Source organism: Mercenaria mercenaria, chromosome 2 (assembly GCF_021730395.1).
Source record: "Mercenaria mercenaria strain notata chromosome 2, MADL_Memer_1, whole genome shotgun sequence".
Lineage (NCBI taxonomy): Eukaryota > Metazoa > Mollusca > Bivalvia > Venerida > Veneridae > Mercenaria > Mercenaria mercenaria.
The window spans coordinates 17,478,547-17,497,924 of record NC_069362.1 but is presented as its reverse complement, the minus strand read 5'-3'; the positions used below and the strand labels follow the sequence as shown (position 1 = coordinate 17,497,924).

Sequence of the window (19,378 nt, the reverse complement as noted above, 5' to 3'; positions counted from 1 at the left end):
TTGTAGAAACACAAGAAGAAACTAAAATATGTGGAGTGGGGAAAAGGACACAGGCAATATCAGGGAAAGCAAAACAACAAATTCTCTGAATGTAAATTGTCCTGCAAGACAAGCTGAAGGAAAAGCTGCCGATAATTTCAACTCCTCCTGGTACAATTTTCTGCCCACCAAATCAACGTTTTACCAGTTCTTGAAATATAAAATGCTGCAATTTTGTATTCAAACACAATTTCTCCTATAGAAGACATTGTAAACAGAATTTGCTGGGAAATTATACAAGTTCGCCCTAATAAAGTCACAGACACTGTTAATGGATTTATTAGATAGATGTCCAATGGAACATTAGTCCCGTTTCAATATATTGTAAAATGCTGTTCAGTCATCTGTATGATAATGTGTAGTATTTTTAGATTTTTTTATGCCCTCACCTTAAAATGGGGGGCCTGTACAGTGTGTTACCCCTGTCATGTGGGTGTTCTGGAAAGGGTGGTGTTCTTGTCTGGGCCGTAAGTTTGACATGCATGGTCTGATTTCAAAATAATTTCACACAGATGATAAGCATTGATAGATGATGTGTCATGCATAACAACTACCGAAAGTCTAATGTCAATGTCAGAGTCCTTGATTGAACTTAGCCAATTTTCACTACATATACACTGGTAACGTGGTCTTCGTGTCAGATCCATAACTTTGACATGCGTTGTCCAATTTCAAAATAATCTGACAAATAATTAGCATGGATAGATGATGTGTCATGTGTAGCAACCAGGTCCCTAGGTCTAAGGTCAAATTTAGACGCCCGAGGTCACATACAAGAATGACTTTGTCCTAAGCATTTCTTCTTCATGCATGTAGGGATTTTTATGTATTTGGCTCAATTGTACACCATCATGAGACAGAATGTCACGTGCAAGAACCAGGGCCCTAGTTTAGAATTACTTCCCTTTGTTCTTACTGTAAATAGCTTATGCCTGTGACCTTTCTTATGTTGCGGAGGGCATCCGTGTCTGTGACACATTTCTAGTTTAGATGTACAATTTATGTTTTAACTGTTAAATTAGTCTCATTTTCTAGTGTTTAATTATATATGAGTGATGAGTTAGCTATTTTACTCAGCCAGGTGCCAACTTGTTCTCGATACTCTATGATGCATGTAACAAAGTATTTGTACAGTGTTTTTTTAAAAAATAATTGTTTGTTGTATATTCTACCTTAGTCTGTGCAAACATTCAGTTCAGCTGTCTGAACAGACTGACATTATATAAAGAGCAATAAACAAAAGGAAACAACAATAAGATGGTAACTGACACAAGTATTTATGTCTGCCCTAATTATTAGTGATGAATGTTTCTGCCTTAAAGACCAGAGTCGATCAAAATCAGCTTGCAGTCCCAGTTTGAATTTACTGTTCACTGTTAGTCTCAGCGAATACCTATCTGACAAATGAACGGTACTGTCTCAGTTGATATTTTAAGCAGTCCATTTTAGCAGGGTAAAAGCTTAACACAGAACATTGTTCTGCTAAGTCCCCCAGTAGCAAAACAGATCACCTGTTTCTTTAGCTCCCCTGACCTGATGGCACAGTAAGAATTATTGTGATCACATGGTCTTTCCGTCCGACCATGTGTAAAATCTAAAGACCAACAGTTATCAACATGATGGGACAATTGAGTATGTGACTGTACTAAGCTCACCTAAGTTTGTACATCAAAACCTTACTATTATACATTTGCCATTGAGTGTATACATGCTTTTTTCTGGAGTCTGTACTGTCACTGTCAACTTCAAAATACAATCGCCACATCAGTACTTTCAGTGCTTTGATTATTTTCTATCACCACAGCAGTCTTTGAAGTGCCATGTGACCTCCAAAAAGTCACTCCTTCTACTTTGACTTGAGGTTGTTGTATTTTCTGTTCCTTTCGGATTATGGGGTTCATTCAATTTTATACAGTTCCGCTAAATAAGCCACAGCTATTGGTGTGAGGGGAGTTGCACATTTCATTACAGTTCTTGAACAGATTCTATTAAACCAAGTCTGCTAACACATTGTTCACACATTTTTTCTCTGAGTTTTTTTTTGCACCCACTGTAACTGACCAATTTCAAATTCTGGGGGTTTTCTATGAAAACTGGGGGTGCCAGTATAAAATATATTTGGACTCAAAAGACGCTTTCATTCGGCATTCCAGTACGTAAGTTAATGTAGCGTAGTGTTGCCCTCAACATATCTTAACTTAGAAAACATGGACAACCAACTGTTTTGAAATGTCTAAAGTCAATCAGAATTTTATGCATACTTTCAGTCTGCCCAATTTTACTGAAAGGTGAAAACTGATTGGTAAAGGGGCTAGAAGTATTTTTTCTGCCTACTGCAAGTTAAAACGAAAGCAGGAGCCGATTAACTGTTAACTGTGACAATTGTTTATTGGTATTTGTTGGCCATGATTCATGTTTAATTTCGGCTGTATAGGAGTAAGCGCATGGAAAAAGCATGAATACCCGAGATTCATTGATCCTCATTTTAAATTAGACTTGTGCAATGCGCACGCATAAATTACATCATTAATGGTTTAGCTGATAAACCCGCTCGACATTTTGTCAAGGTAACGAAAAAATTCAGAGTACGTAAACTGCACGTACAAAAACACAATCTGTACGTTTTGTCTTTGTTTTGTGCAAGTTTCACGTATATAATGTACCTGAATGGAAACAATGTGCTATTACTTTGCTTGGATACTTCGAACAGCCATTGTGAGAATAAACTAACATTTAAGTGTCAATTTGCATCGAAACAAATAATGCATAGTGATATACCAATGCAATCATTTAAAGAAAAGCCATAAATCAGCTCATAAAACTGCAAACTTATTACCTTAATTAACAATTCATTAATATAATGATGGATAAGGTTCCTTGCTAAAAATGGTATCCAATTTGTATAAGGAAATACAAAGAATAACGACATATGTTTACATGTGAAAAATTCCCAGTTGTCATTCATAGCATGAACATATTTATATTCATTGTCCCTATTCAAGTATGATTTTATCTAATTAATATGAATTTATAAAATTAAATATTTTAATTATCACATAACTTTGATTGGTATTCATAACATAATACCTCCCTTCAGGCGTACAAAATGGGATTCTCCAGACAAAAAGTGTGACGTACAGACGGATGGTCAAGGTGGCGAGGATATGCTCCCCACTTCATGAAGCGTAAAAACTGTTGTAAATGGTGCTCAACCAAAAACAAACACATTTAATGCATATATAAACTTGGTAATTATATAGACAAAAGAACAGCAAATGGAAAGAATGACATCTGAAGATCACAAAGAGGTATATATTTGTCTTAGAAAGCTACAGAATACCGTGAGAGAAAGCCTTGTGAGTCAGATCCCTAATCAAGGCAAAATTTCTCCCAGAAAATTGACAACAGATGATACCATGCCTGATGTCATTTTTACATGAAGAAGAATTGTCAGTTATCTGTGGAGAAAATTATGAAATGGTTCAGAGGCCAAAAACACTAATCACTAAACACTAATGGCTGTTGTTAGATACCAGAAAAACTGTTGTAATAAGAATGCCAGACTGTCACAAAATATGCCCGTCATCGAACTTGGCCTAATTAAAGGGCCATAATCCAAGAGTGCCTGGGACGATTTGGCTGGTTATCAATCTTGGCCGAGATATTATGCCCACAAATATTGTCTGCAAGTCTGGTGAAGATCCGATGAGAACTGTTTGACTAAGAGAGCGGACATGCTTTGGACGCCGACCGCATGCCCACACAGGTGTTCACATAATACGCCCCGTTCTTTCAGAGACGGGCATACAAAAAGTGTTAATAATTGAAGTAAGTAAGAGACATGAGACATCAAAAACCATACTATTGCAACGGCAATTCAACAATTAATGTTTTTACGCTCTACAGCTATGTTGACAATCGAGTATCACACATTTTTGTTGACAATCCAGAATAACAAAGTATTGAATTTCTTAACAAAATGGGAAGATTTCAGATATAAATATCTGGAGTCAGGCATAACATTAAAAACATATTGTATGTTTTTTTAACAGCTGTTTACATGTTTTCAATCAATATTCACAAGGTTACCTATGTATTTCTTCAAAACAGTGACCTTTATTGTCAACAAAAAGGCAGAAAATAATGCGCTGTAATACACAGATACATACTAGAAAAACAACTTAATATAAAATTATAAACCTGTAAAATTTAAGTTCAAATTAGAACAGATTTTACACAGGTCAACAGGACTGAGACCAGTCATGTGGACTACAAGACCAAATCAATTGCAGACTTAGAGACTAGATCAATTGTACTAAGAAACCAAATATTAACAAAATAATAACACCCTATTGCTTAAATTTTTGGTATCTAAAATTACATTCAAAAAGTCTAATTTTCTCACTTCACCATTGAATTTAACTCATATCATTGAAACCTTATCTATTACTTTCTTTAAGGTCATGACACCTTCCTGTTTATTCTATACAGTCAGATTTGCTACAGAAAAATAACTCATACCAAACTAGATTCAAGCTTAGAACAGTTACCTCCCTTATTAAAGAAAATTAACTTCCTTGTGCTATGAGCTGCAATAGAAGAAAGAGTGGGAAGTACTCTCCTTATCAAAGTGTCAATATTATAGAAATATGCAAAATACAAAATGAATACAGTCATTACCAAAGCAATTTTATCAGCTGCAAAATCTAGTGCCTGTCCTGGATAAATTGTGCTATTTCATCCACAGCAAAACAAGAGGACCATGATGGTCCTGAATCGCTCACCTCTTGCCACATGACCCAGTTTTGAGTATGAAGTTGTTTTTTCTATTATTTGACATAGTGACCTAGTTTTTGAGCTCATGTGACCCAGTTTTGAACTTGACCTAGATATTATCAAGATAAAAATTCTGACCAATTTTCATGAAGATCCATTGAAAAATATGGTCTCTAGAGAGGTCACAAGGTTTTTCTATTATTTGACCTGTTGGCCTAGTTTTCGAAGGTACATGACCCTGTTTTGAACTTTACCTAGATATCATCAAGGTGAATATTCTCACTAATTTTCATGAAGATCTCATGAAAATATGGCCTCTAGAGGGTCACAAGATTTTTCTGTTTTTACCTATGGCTAGTTTTGACCGCACGTGACCCAGTTTCGAAACTGACCTAGATTCATCAGGTGACATCAGATCAATTTTCATGAACATCATTGAAAAATTGGCCTCTAGAGAGTCAAAAGATTTTAATAATTTTAGACCTACTGACCTAGTTTTTGACCGCAGTTGACCAGTTTCAAATCTGACCTAGATTATCAAGATGAACATTCAGACCAACTTTATACAGATCCATGAAAGTATGGCCTAGAGAGGTCACAATGTTTTTTTTATTATTTGACCTACTGACCTAGTTTTTTATGGCACGTGACCAGTTTCAAACTTGACCTAGATATCATCAAGGTGAACATTCTGACCAATTCTATGGAGATCCATTCAAAAGTATGCCTCTAGAGAGGTCACAAGGTTTTTCTATTTTTAGACCTACTGACTAGTTTTTGACCGCACATGACCCTGTTTCAAACTTGACCTAGATATCATCAAGATGAACATTCAGACCAATTTTCATACAGATCCCATGAAAAATATGGCTATTAGAGAGGTCACAAGGTTTTTCTATTATTTGACCTACTGACCTAGTTTTTGAAGGCATGTGACCCACTTTTGAACTTGACTTAGATATCATCAAGGTGAACATTCAGACCAACTTTCATACAGATCCCATGAAAAATATGGCCCTAGAGAGTCACAAGTTTTTCTATTATTTGACCTACTGACCTAGTTTTTGATGGCATGTGACCCACTTTCGAACCTGCCTAGATATCATCAAGGTGAACATTCTGACCATTTTCATGAAGATCTCATGAAATATATGGCCTCTAGAGAGGTCACAAGGTTTTCTATTTTAGACCTACTGACCTAGTTTTGATAGCACATGACCCAGTTTCGAACTTGGCCTAGATATCAACAAGATGAACATTCAGACAAACTTTCATACAGTTCCCATGAAAAATATGGCCTTTAGAGAGGTCACAAGGTTTTTCTATTATTTGACCTACTGACCTAGATTTTGAAGTTACGTGACCCAGTTTCGAACTTGACCTAGATATCATCAAGGTGAACGTTCTGACCAATTTTCATGAAGATCTTGTGAAATATATAGCCTCTAGAGAGGTCACAAGGTTTTTCTATTTTTAGACCTACTGACCTAGTTTTTGAAGGCACGTGACCCAGTTTCGAACTTGACCTAGATATCATCAAGGTGAGCATTCTGACCAATTTTCATGAAGATCTCATGAAATATATGGCCTCTAGAGAGGTCACAAGGTTTTTCTATTTTTAGACCTACTGACCTAGTTTTTGATGGCACGTGACCCAGTTTCGAACTTGACCTAGATATCATCAAGATAAACATTCTGACCAACTTTCATAAAGATCCCATGAAAAATGTGACCTCTAGAGTGGTCACAAGCAAACGTTTACGGACGGACGGACGACGGACACCGCACGATCACAAAAGCTCACCATGTCATTTTGTGACAGGTGAGCTAAAAATGCTACTTAACCATAATTATCAATTTACTTTTTAATGCTGTGAAACTTCCATCAATACTGATTTCTTATTTTGACAAGTCTCTTTTCCTATTCTCTACTCCGGGCCTCGGCTGATGTTTACTCGCACTAGCCCTCATAGAATTCATACTTCAGATAATTCTTAGCCTCATTATAGAGACATGACCAACCCATTTATAACCCAATCTTTTCCAAACCAAAAGCTACTCTTAATGACATATCTAGTATTTCAAAGAAAGCTAAAAATACAAATTTGGTCCACTGATATCATGAAAAGCCAAAACTGAATTTTAAGGAAAATATCTACAAGTCCTATCTATTTCTACCCGCTTTCTTCACAGCCAATCACAGTATCCTTAGACGAGCAAAGCCGATAACAAGACATTTCAGTTAATCAGTATCTCCCACTTCAGAAAATGGTCTTTCCTTGAACCATTATCCACTCCATGACATTTTCAGTAACAAAACTTGTTATGTCTTAAATTAACCCACTTTAAATACCTATACATCTCCGTGAGACAATTTTTGTGTGTGTGAAAAACTGGCTTTTCTTTAACTATAAATCAACCTAAGTTTCATCAAAATCCAACATGAGTATGAATATGTCAAAGTGTATTTTAATGAAAACAACTAAGATGGTTTAAAGGCACTGGCCTCCAGATCGTTTGATAACAAAAGAATGATTTTTTTCAGATATCTGGAAATTAATGCTATATTTCTTAAGAATGCTTTGAAACTTGATAACTGACAAACTGTATGTTATGGAAACACATGAGAATGAGTTGTTTCTACTACTTTTTACAATGAAAATCGAAAAGCATTTGTAACGCTTTACTCGAGGTAAACTGCCTGAATTATAAATATCTATATTTAACGCACAATGAACACTTAATCCTCAACAGCGTTATTGGTAACGACAGTGGAAAATTTCTTTATTGCCGCAGTGGTCCGGGTTTGATTCCTGATCATCTTTTTTTCTTGATTTGGCATTTTTAAAATAGCTTATATTCTAATGTTCATAATATAACCAAACTTCAATTTTAAAGAAAGATCATTTGTATCCAAAATCTTGAGGTCAGTGCCTTTAACTCAAAGGAATATGAATTTTATTTCTGTCTGCTTTAAAGACATTAATTTTGCTGCAGTTTCTTGTATGAGAGATGGGACAAACATTTCCTAATAACAGTATTTGTTCAAACTTTGTATATGAACAGTTTCGTGTGGAAACAGAAAAATGCAAAAAAACAATCATAGGTCACCAAGCTTGTTTAGGAGTTATCTGCCCTTAAAACTGGAATTTTCTTCAAATTTGCATATTCAAGGGCAGTAAACTCCTGAACAAGCAAGGTGACCTTCCTTTTCTTTTCATAATTCTGATTCTAACATGACACTGTGTTCATAAACAAAGTTTGAACAAATTCTATTATTGGGAAATTTTTTACCAAAAACTGCCGCATGCGTCCTTAACTGGGGTGGTTCCGGAACCTTGGTAAAGCCACCAACTGGAGGGGATTCTTACAAAGTATACCAAAATTGACACTACTCTGAAACACATCCTTTGTGTCTACTTGGTAAAGTATCAATTTATGTCAGAATATATCTAGGATGAATCTATTTCTTTTTTCGAGCCCAAGTTCTGCTGAAAATGTGCAGCTTACAATTATAAGAAAGTCTTCAGTGTTTTAAACAAATCAATAATGAAGAAGTAACTTCAGTAGTTTGAACTATATTCAATTCCAAGCACCAGTATACAGCTTTTACTATTAAAGACTTAGCATTGGCTTCCAACAATCTTAGTAGCTTCTAAAACTGTCAAGATTGCTACTTTTAACAAGAGTTTCCGTAAGACAGTACGCTCGACTTTTCTCAGTGCTTGTCTCTGAATAAGAGCTTTGCCAGTAAAAACTTTATAAAACTTTACCAAAACATTCTAAGTTAAAAAGAGGCATAACTCAGTCAATATTCAAATTTGAGTTATGAGGATTGTTTCTCCTGGTGTAGACTTTGATAGTTAATAACTATTCTAAGTTTCAAGTCAAAAGTTTTGATAGTAACAGAACTATTTGACTTCATCAAAAATTCTAAGTTAAAAAGGGGCATAACACTGTCAAAATCCAATCAGAGTAACGCAGATTTTTCTCCTGGTGTAGACTTTGATAGTTAATAACTATTTTAAGTTTCAAGTAAATAGCTTTGATAGCAACAGAGATATTTGACTTTATCAAAAACTTCAACCGATGGCGGCGGCGATGCCAGGGTGAGTGCAACAGCTCTACTTTTTCTTCGAAAAGTCGAGCTTATAAACAAATCGATATGCATCCATAGGACACAGGTGCCTCGACTTCTTGTCACTGTATTAAACTAGAATTGTGCCCATGGGACGCCGATATACTGCGCCATCCTTTAAATAGCAAAGATTTTAGTACAGACAATCTTCAAATGAAGGATGTCTGGCTAAAAGCCTGATTCAAATTGTATTCAGATAAGGTTGTGCATCTGAGAAACTTAGAATCAAGTTGAAGGAGTTGAACACACCAAATCTTTTCACTATGGCCTATTTTGTGAAATTAACAAAGGGCCATAATTCTAGACAAAATAGCTGCAGAAAAAGTCCACTATATATAATCATCTTCAAATCAAGGTTCTTCATCTGTGAATCTTTCAAGCATATCCTTTCAATAGTGTTTGAAGAGTTGGACACACAAGATTTTTCTCTATATTCTGTATAGCAAAATTATCAAAGGGCCACAACTGTGGTAAATAGTCACAGCAGAAGTTCCTTCCTTTCAGGTCATCTGCACACCAAGCTTGTTTATCTGTGAAAGTTTGATGCAAATCAGGATAATACTGTGGAAGGAGTTGGACATACAAGATTTCAGGATGTATGAACGTACGTATGGCAACACTAAATACCCCTACATAAATGTTGGGGCATAAAGACACACAAGAAACAAAACTCCTCTCTCAAACTTTTAGAATTTACAAATACATGTTTACAACATTCTGCAATGTTGTCACCAGTAATTTACATGTACCTGTGAAAAACATTCAGGTATATAGTTCACAGTGATAATATATTCAATTATAAACATATGGCAACATATATAGTTTACAGTTTTCACTTACCAACAAGGCTGTCTAGTAGATATGTGAGTAATTTCTGAGTACCTTCACTATACATTTTCAACATTTCTTGAGTCAGCGGATTACCTATCAACCCTGTAAAACAAACCACATCAGTGTATATGAGTGACTTATCTTTTCAGCACAAAAGCAAACTCTTTTAATGGCAAAACACGAGCTGTCACTATTGGTGACAAATGCCCCCGAAGCGTGCCCAAGAATGCTAGAATGAGTTATGGACCAGACACGAAACAGACCCTGTTAACATTTAACCTCTAAGTGTGACCTTGACCTTGGAGTTAGGGGTCTGGGTCTTGCACATGACATGTCCTCTCATTATGGTGAACATTTACGCCAAGTTATTTCAAAGTCCCTTTATGGATGGCAGAATTACAGCCCGGACAAGAATTTACATGGACGCACTCACGGACGGACGGACAGTGCGATTTTAATATGCCCACCTTCGGGGGCAAAAAAAACAACAGACAAGGATCATAAAGAGGGGCCACAATGCAATATAATACATCCATTTCTAGTTTGGCTAAAATACCTTCAGACATTATAGTACCCTTATGAGCAGTTATACCAAAGTCCATCTTTCTAAACAGATTTGAAGACAATGATATCAAACTTCATTTTACTAGTTCCTTTGAAGTTGGAGGTCTTTTGTTTGTTTTGGGTTTAACCCCGTTTTTCAACAATATTTCAGTTATGTAATGGCAGGCAGTTCACCTAACCAGTGTTTCTGGATTCTGTACAAGTACAAACCTGTTCTCCCCAAGTAACTGCCAACTTCAGCACATGAATAAGAGGTGGAGGATGAATGGAGGTCTGGGTATAATGCATGGTATATCATATGGTTACAAGTATCATTTTCAAAAGGTTTATAACTTAGGTGCAGAATTTGTAAGATATTCGTGAAAAATGACCATTTGTAAGTCTTTGACTACAGTGTGACAATATGGTTACATACATTCAGACAGACTAAGGCTAACAAAATATCACTTCTTTTTAGGAGTCAAGAACAATAATAATGATTAAACTTAGCAGCAATAGTTTCACCGATTTAAAGACCTTACCTAAATTTTGCAGATTAAATAATTTTCCAAGCTCAAACGGAAGGACCCTGAGATGATTGTAATTTAGCAGTAATTCTCGTAGATGAATGAGATCTCCAATCTCCGCTGGCAAGTTACGGATCTTATTGGATGACAAATCAAGGTAATGGAGGTGTTCAAGGCGTGCAATATCGGGTGGTATACGGACTAGATTGTTGTCATTTAAATATAGCGATGTTAAATGAGCCAGCCTCCATAGCTCTGGACACAAGTTCCGTACAGTTCCTGAAATACATACATGTAACATATTTTTATCTGTAAACATGGAAAACATAATTTGCTAGCAAAATGTTTTCGCGAGTGTAAAATATGAACATTTCAAATTTTTGTTCTCTATCATATACTCACTGAACGGCTTGCCAGTCAGTTGTAAAACCTATTGCCCTGTGTCTAATTTCAGTCCCTCATTTTTTCAAGTTTTGACTTTAGCCCAACAAAATATGCTGTTGACAGAACTTAAGGCATAAACTATGGACTAGCGATTTATAGGAGTCAAGTAATGTGTGTGACCTTTGCCTTATGGCTAGATATCTCGATGTTGAGCATGACATGCAGTCAAGCAGAACCATTTAACAAATTAAAGAGAGGGCCATAATCATAAGGATGCTACAGACCAAGTTTGGTGAAAGTCCATCAAGCAGTTCATAACTACAAACTGTGAAGGCTTTTACTTTTTCAGTTTTGGTGGCCTGTATAAGAGGCCAAGTGGAACTGTGTATACAAATTTAATAGAAGTCAATGCCAGGATGCTACTGACCAAGTTTGGTGTGATTCTGACAAGTCATATAACAGAAGATGTTTAAGGATATGGATGCCAATAAGTGTAGGACGAATGATGCTTGACCATCCACTTATACTAATAGCTCACCCTGTATAAAGTTCAAGTGAACTAAAGATGCGTAACGTTATGCTTCAGGTGATAAAACAAAGTAGAAACTCAAGGCTGTTGCTTGTCTTGATATGCCAAGATGCATTCCCTTTTACAAACATTGATTTCCTGAGCTTTCTTCAAAAATAAGCCACTGTAGTGAAGTAGTGCTATAAAGGATGTAATTCTTTATTATTATCTGTTGATTATGGTTTTCAAGTAAAAAGTTCTATTACTGGTTGTAGGTGCAGAGGGGAATATCTTGTTTTTGGGCAACTTTTCATGCAGTAACTTGACAAAGTCTCATTACCGCCTAAACAGCGCTCTTGAGTCCAAAATTCCTACCTGAAAGAATCTAAAAGTATGGAACTCTGCATAATAGCGAGAAACCACTGCTGAGGATTTAACTTATTATCAGCCCTATTGTTCTAAATGACACTGTATTACTGTTATAAAGTATTACCTGTTATCTCGAGTTCGTACCAAGACGACTTTTTCCCTGCCTGGACATCTTCCTGGGACATGAGCGTGTGAGCTCTTCTTGGATTCGGCGATTCATATTTGTCCCTCTTCTGCATTTTTTCTGTAAAACAAATTCAGTTGTCTTTGAAAACTAAAGTTTATTTTATGTACTACCACAGCATTTGTCCTTTATAGTATTGCTTTCAATTTTCTACATAGAGGTCTCCCCTGTTTCATTTCATTTTTAGCTATCAATCAAAATTTCAACTAAGATGCAGACTGATATAGACGATGACATCGACACAGGGGTGGTTTGAATAGATCTCTATAAACTTCCTATAGCCAAGCCAAAAAATTAATGTCTTCTACAAAACAAGAGCTGTTGGAGGACAGCAATGTTCAACTATACTTTTCAACAGCCTTGTCAATTGAATGAATACAAAAGTCGAAAAAAGGGGGATAATTTTGTAAAAATGCAAAACAGGGTTATGGACCCTGCATAGTGTTTATCAGCTCATGACAGTGGACAAGTGTGTGAAGTTTCAATTCATTCCCATTAGTGGGTACTGAGATTCCAGCTTATTTACAAAACCTTAACTAAAAATTGCTACCGTAAGTCAAAAAAGGGGCATAATTTTGTAAAAATGTAAAGTAGAGTTATGGAACTTGACACTGCATGTCAGATCATGGCAGTGAACAAGTGTGTGAAGTTTCAATCCATTCCCATAAGTGGATACTGACATACCAGATTACATACAAAAACTTAACGAAAAACTGTGAAGTCGAAAAAGGGGCATACTTTTGAAAAAATGCAAAGCATAGTTATGGGACCTACACAGTGCATGTCAGATCATGACAGTGAAGAAGTGTGTGAAGTTTTAATCCATTCCCATTGGTGGGTAGTGAGATACCAGCTTACATACAAAACCTTAACCAAAAATTTCTGTGAACAAGAGGGCCATGAAGGCCCTGTATCGCTCACCTGACCTACTGACCTAAAGATCATCAAGATTAACATTCTGACCAAGTTTCAATAAGATATGGTCAAAAATGTGGCCTCTAGGGTGTTAACTAGCTTTTCCTTTGATTTTAACCTGGTGACCTAGTTTTTGACCCCACATGACCCAGATTCGAACTTGACCTAAAGATTATCAAGGTTAACATTCTGACCAAGTTTCATGAAGATATAGTCATAAATATGGCCTCTAGAGTGTTAACAAGCTTTTCCTTTGATTTGACCTGGTGACCTAGTTTTTGACCCCACCTGACCCAGATTTAAACTTGACCTAAAGATCATCAACATTAACATTCTGACCAAGTTTCATTAAGATATTATCATAAATGTGGCTTACACAGTGTTATTGTTAACTAGCTTTTCCTTTGATTTTACCTGGTGACCTAGTTTTTGACCCCACCTGACCCAGATTTAAAGTTGACCTAAAGATCATCAACATTAACATTCTGACCAAGTTTCATTAAGATATTATCATAAATGTGGCTTACTCAGTGTTACTGTTAACTAGCTTTTCCTTTGATTTTACCTGGTGACCTAGTTTTGACCCCATCTGACCCAGATTTAAAGTTGGCCTACAGATCATCAAGATTAACATTCTGACCAAGTTTCATTCAGATTCAGTCAAAAATATGGCCTCTAAAGTGCTAACTAACTTTTCCTTTGATTTGACCCGGTGACCTAGTTTTGACCCCACAAGACCCAGATTCGAACTTGACCTAAAGACCATCAAGATTAACATTCTAAGTTTCATGAAAAAAGAAGTCATAAATGTGGCCTCTAGAGTGTTAACAACCTTTTATTTGATTTGACCAAATGACCTAGTTTTTGACCCTACCTGACCCAGATTTGATCTTGACCTAAAGATCATCAAGATTAACATTCTGACCAAGTTTTATTAAGATATGGTCAAAAATGTGACCTCTAGAGTGTTAACTAGCTTTTCCTTTGATTTGACCTGGTGACCTAGTTTTTGGCCCTACATGACCCACATTCAAATTGGACTTAATGATCATCAAGGTTAACATTCTGACCAAGTTTCATGAAGATACTATCATAAATGTGGCCTCTACAGTGTTAACAAGCTTTTCCTTTGATTTGACCTGGTGACCTAGTTTTTGACCCCAGATGACCTAATATCGATCTCGTCCAAAATTTTATTGAGGGTAACATTCTGACCAAGTTTCATTAAGATTGGGCCAAAATTGTGACCTCCAGAGTGTTAACAAGCTTTTCCTTTGATTTGACCTGGTGACCTAGTTTTTGACCCCAGATGAACCAATATCAAACTTGTCCAAGATTTTATTGAGGGTAACATTCTGACCAAGTTTCATTAAGATTGGGGCAAAACTGTGACCTCTAGAGTGTTAACAAACTTTTCCTTTGGTTTGATCTGGTGACCTAGTTTTTGACCCCAGATGACCCAATATTGAACTCGTCCAAGATTTTATTGAGGGTAACATTCTGACCAAGTTTCATTAAGATTGGGTCAAAATTGTGACCTCCAGTGTGTTAACAAGCTTTTCCTTTGATTTGACCTGGTGACCTAGTTTTTGACCCCAGATGACCCAATATCGAACTCGTCCAAGATTTTATTGAGGGTAACTTTCTGACGAAGTTCCATTAAGATTGGGTCAAAATTGTGACATCTAGAGTGCTAAAAGTCAAATTGTTGACGCCGGCGGACGCCGACGGACGACTGACACAGGGCGATCACAAAAGCTCACTTTGAGCACTTTGTGCTCAGGTGAGCTTAAAAGCAAAACAGAGTTATGGAACCTGTGCAATGTAAGTCAGTTTATCACAGTGAGTAAGTGTGTGAAGTTTCAATCCATTCCCAAAAGTGGTTACTGAGATACCAGCTTACATACAAAAACTTAACCAAACCAGGACGTGGACGCGGACGCACAGGCGAGTCTAACAGCTCTACCTATTCTTTGAATAGTCGAGCTAAAAAGTGTTACCTACAAAACACCTTGATGACTGTTTGATGCATAGAATGCTATCCTGCATTCCTGGGAGATGTGATGATTAATTATGGCATTAGAGAATCATGAATGAATGGTCATCACTGACAAATTTTGACGTCACTATAATGCCCTCAAAATAAGCTTAATCTTATACAACTGCCACTCTCAACTGTTAATACACAATGTCATGCAAAATGATTTCTAATTACACATTTTATTTACATCGTAATTGTGTTCAAACACTGGCATTATAACTTATTTGCCCTAAATCATAAAATGTCTTTCTGATCTTATTTTGGCCAGAAATGATACATCTGAATTTCGTCATGATTAATCATTGGTCAAGTATCATGTATTGCAGACTGCATACACAGATGCTTTGAAAAATTCCAATGACAAGATGTGCATTCTATAGAACAGTACGAAAACACTCAGGTTGATTCCATTTACTACCTGATTACATCAGCGACCAACAGCTGTTGCCTATCAAATAATCTGTATTTATTTTGTATTAATGCAACAATGTACATATAAATGAAATAAATGTAGAATGAAACACTGCAACTATGACTGTAACAAGGAAATATCATGACAGCTGACCATGAGCTAGCCATGGCATAAAATCATCAAAGCTTTAAAACTGACAGACACAAAGGTTTCAAGATGAATAAATGAAAGCTGAAATTATTCTCTTGGAATTAATTTTGGTAAAAGTTACAGTGACAAGTGATATCCTTGAGAATAAGTCGTCTCACCATTATGATGTCACAGCAACATTTCATGCTCACATATTCTGGATGTTATCTAGTACAGACAGAGAAAATCTTTCTTATTTCAATACATATTTTCATTGTCACAAACCTTTAGGAAAATAAAGGGAAAACTAGGTTCACTGCCCATATAAATGCTAAGAAACAAGATAATCTCCCATTGACATTATATGATTATGGAACAGCTTTTCATGTTTATATCTGAAATGACTGTAGGATATAGATAATGAAAGTAGTCACTGCTTTGTCTTTTTCTTCGCAGAAAGGTCAAACCTTGGCTTGCAAGTTTTTTGTGATGGCCTGAGAAGTGTACGTACCTACCTGATCTACAACAAGTGTTGAGGGTTAAGTAAGGGATAGTTGGGATATTTAATGGAAATAACTTTTATTCAGTAACTGCTCCTTTTGCATTACACAACAGCTGTTTCTAAAACACATATGCCTCACAGACTGTAAAATCATTATTTCTAGAGGACTAATTTTCATGTATTTTGTGGTTGTGTCAATCAACAAGATTAAACTGAACAAGCTAAGTTTCCATTGTTTAATCTTGAGAAGTGGAAATCCATAAATTCATATACAAACAAAACAGCCGTATTGGGCAAAACCACTAGATTTTATCCCTCTGAAATTAAATGATTCCACAGCAATGGCCTTAGGCTATAGCTATTAATGCAATTTTCATGTGACCTTGACCTCTGCAATAATTTCCCCCTAAAAAGTAGATCTACTGACCACTTGCAAGCATCCTATTAAATATAGTAGCTGTTAGTCAGACTAATCAGAAACAATTCAGCCTCAAAGCCTCTTTGACCTACTGACAGGTCACCTACTGATCTAAGACAATCATCCTATGAAGTTTCATGTTTTACAGTCTCGAGACTACTTCCCAACTTACATTGCGAAAGTGGTCATCTAGCATCTTAAAGCAATAACCCTTTAAAGTTTGACCTTTGCAAAATCAAGTGTTCTCCATCTTATAACCTTAAGGTGTTGACTGTATCAGTCATCTTAAACTAGAGCTGCCTTTGAGAAAAGCAGGGCTTTTCATAAGGAAATTGGGAAGAGGCCCTGGCCTTTCAAATTGGGAAATTTATACGCGATAATTGCTCATTTTGGGAAAAGAGCATTTGACTGAAACTGTTTGACTCAAACAGGGCCTTTTTTCCTTCTGCAAAAGAGGTATGTAACAAAGGACACAATGTGGTAGTTTCCTAATCATAAATGAACTCATTGCTTCCTATTTGTGAAATATAATTTCAAAATAAAAAAATAAGTTTCTCTGCCACAGTTGGGAAAAAATGACCTTTTTTTCAATTAGGAAGTGGCCGAATATCGGTCTCTGTTATATAAGGATGAAAAGCCCTGAAAAGCACATGTTTCCCACAACTGCCTAATCATCTACCGGTAAATAGTAAGTCAGTCTTTTATATACTGTTTACTCACTACAAATATATCTTTGAAGAGTAAAAAGGCCAATTTTCGGTAATTCAAGGGCCATAATTCTGACGTGCCTGGGCCGATTTGTCTAGTTATCGAACTTGGCCGAGGACTGATGGTCAAACACATTTTGTTCAAGTTTAGTGAAGATCGGATGAGAAATGTTCGACTTAGAGCATGGACAAGAGTGAAAAAGGCCTGATTTTCAGTAATTCAAGGGCCATAATTCCGAAATGCCAGGGCTAGTTATTGAACTTGGCTGAGGACTTATGGTCAAACACATTTTGTTCAAATTTGATGAAGATCGGATGAGAAATGTTCGACTTAGAGTGCGGACAAGATTTGTGACAGACAGACACACAGACAGTAGGGGTGCGTATCGGTCAAGATGATCGATACGATATTTGTATCTATACAAAATGATCGATATTCGATATATCATATGATATTTTCTAACGGAATAATAACAAAGTAGAAGACCATATAGAAGTGCAATATGAACTTTATTACTAGTATTGATTAATAATTTTAGCTGGGTCTATTCCGCGACAAAATCACATGACTTGGATGCATTTTTTTTAGGAAAATCATGCATTTGCATCCAACATCGACCTTTCTGCAGACAGTATATCTCCAGAGGTGGAGAAAACTCGCTCTGCAGTCTGCACCTCCAATAGTTTTATCAAAGTACGACCAGGTTTTACTTTTTGGCGGCAGCATGCTTATAATAGAGATTTATTCTTAATTTGTTAAGTACGTTTAGAATTTGTAGAAATTACCGTTTGTTCCGGGTAACCGTATACTTACATATTTCCGATGCTGTTGAACGCTGATTGGCTGTCAGATGTGACATTTTAAAAAAGCATTTCTGGAGTAAACAAATTACGCCAACTGGAGGACAACTATTACTGAGGCCATTTACCATGTAGTGTGTTTTATCGATATTTTGATCGATACAGGAACGTTCGATCTGATGTATCGATTGAACCCTGAATACCGGTATTCGATACATATCGAGAACAGGTATGCACCCCTAACAGACAGACAGACAGGAGTAAATCAATCTGTCTCCCACACCACTGTCTGGTGGGAAACATAATAATAGGGGTTATCTACAGATGACATGCAATTACAGGCTGTATCATCACATAAGTTTGATATCTGTTTGTCCAAGCATTCTCCAGTTATTAATCAAGACGGTCATTATGAAACAAGCAGGCTGTTATGGACAGAAGGCACATCCCTGCCATTTACTGACCTTTTTATTACATACTTAAGTTTCATATTTATTTTGTAATCTCTTTTTTTAAATATTCAAAGTACTGGTATACATCATTTTCACTGTGTGACATCAGCGAATTTCCAAGAATTTTGAAATCATGGCCGTAGATTGATTTTGGCAAAGTGAAAAACTGGCATAAACAAGTAGAAATCATCAGTAAAAATTAACTCTAGTCATAGAATATAAGTTATAAATTGTCATTTTATAAATAATGCTAGCCTTGGTTGCCTTATTTTCTTTTGTCACATATTTTCACGACCCAAATTTCAGAATAATTTTGGTCATTTAGAGAAAGACCAGTCCTACCTTCATTTGGGACAATATCATCATTACCAAAAACCTACAATTTTCTTCATTAAATTTTTACCATCCAAGAGAAACTACCGGTACTCACTGATTGCCATTCATGTAATGTATCCATTGTACACATCACTAACATTTTTAGCTGCTTTTATGACACTACCACACACTTCCCACACACTACCCCAACACTACCACACAATTCAGAAATTCAGACTGTGATTCTTTCTGATACTGCAGCCCCTCTGATGTTGACTGTCAGTCTGATACTTACGTTAATTATCTCAAAGAAACAAAGAATTTTACCTAATAAAGATTTGTTTGTTTGTTTTGGGTTTAACGCCGTTTTTCAACAGTATTTCAGTC

The 19,378-nt window shown here is 36.2% G+C and overlaps 1 protein-coding gene across 1 annotated transcript in view; it reads right to left on the bottom strand.

The window, feature by feature from the left end:
* LOC123563394 (CCR4-NOT transcription complex subunit 6-like) overlaps window positions 1-19,378 on the bottom strand; it is an 82,639-nt gene that overhangs the window by 62,042 nt on the left and 1,219 nt on the right. The window contains exons 2-4 of the mRNA XM_045356151.2: window positions 12,240-12,359; window positions 10,870-11,133; window positions 9,794-9,886 (exon numbers count right to left, since the gene is read on the bottom strand). Coding sequence (XP_045212086.1) covers window positions 9,794-9,886; window positions 10,870-11,133; window positions 12,240-12,354 — 472 coding nt within the window. The 5' untranslated portion in view covers window positions 12,355-12,359. The remainder of the gene's footprint in view (window positions 1-9,793; window positions 9,887-10,869; window positions 11,134-12,239; window positions 12,360-19,378) is intronic.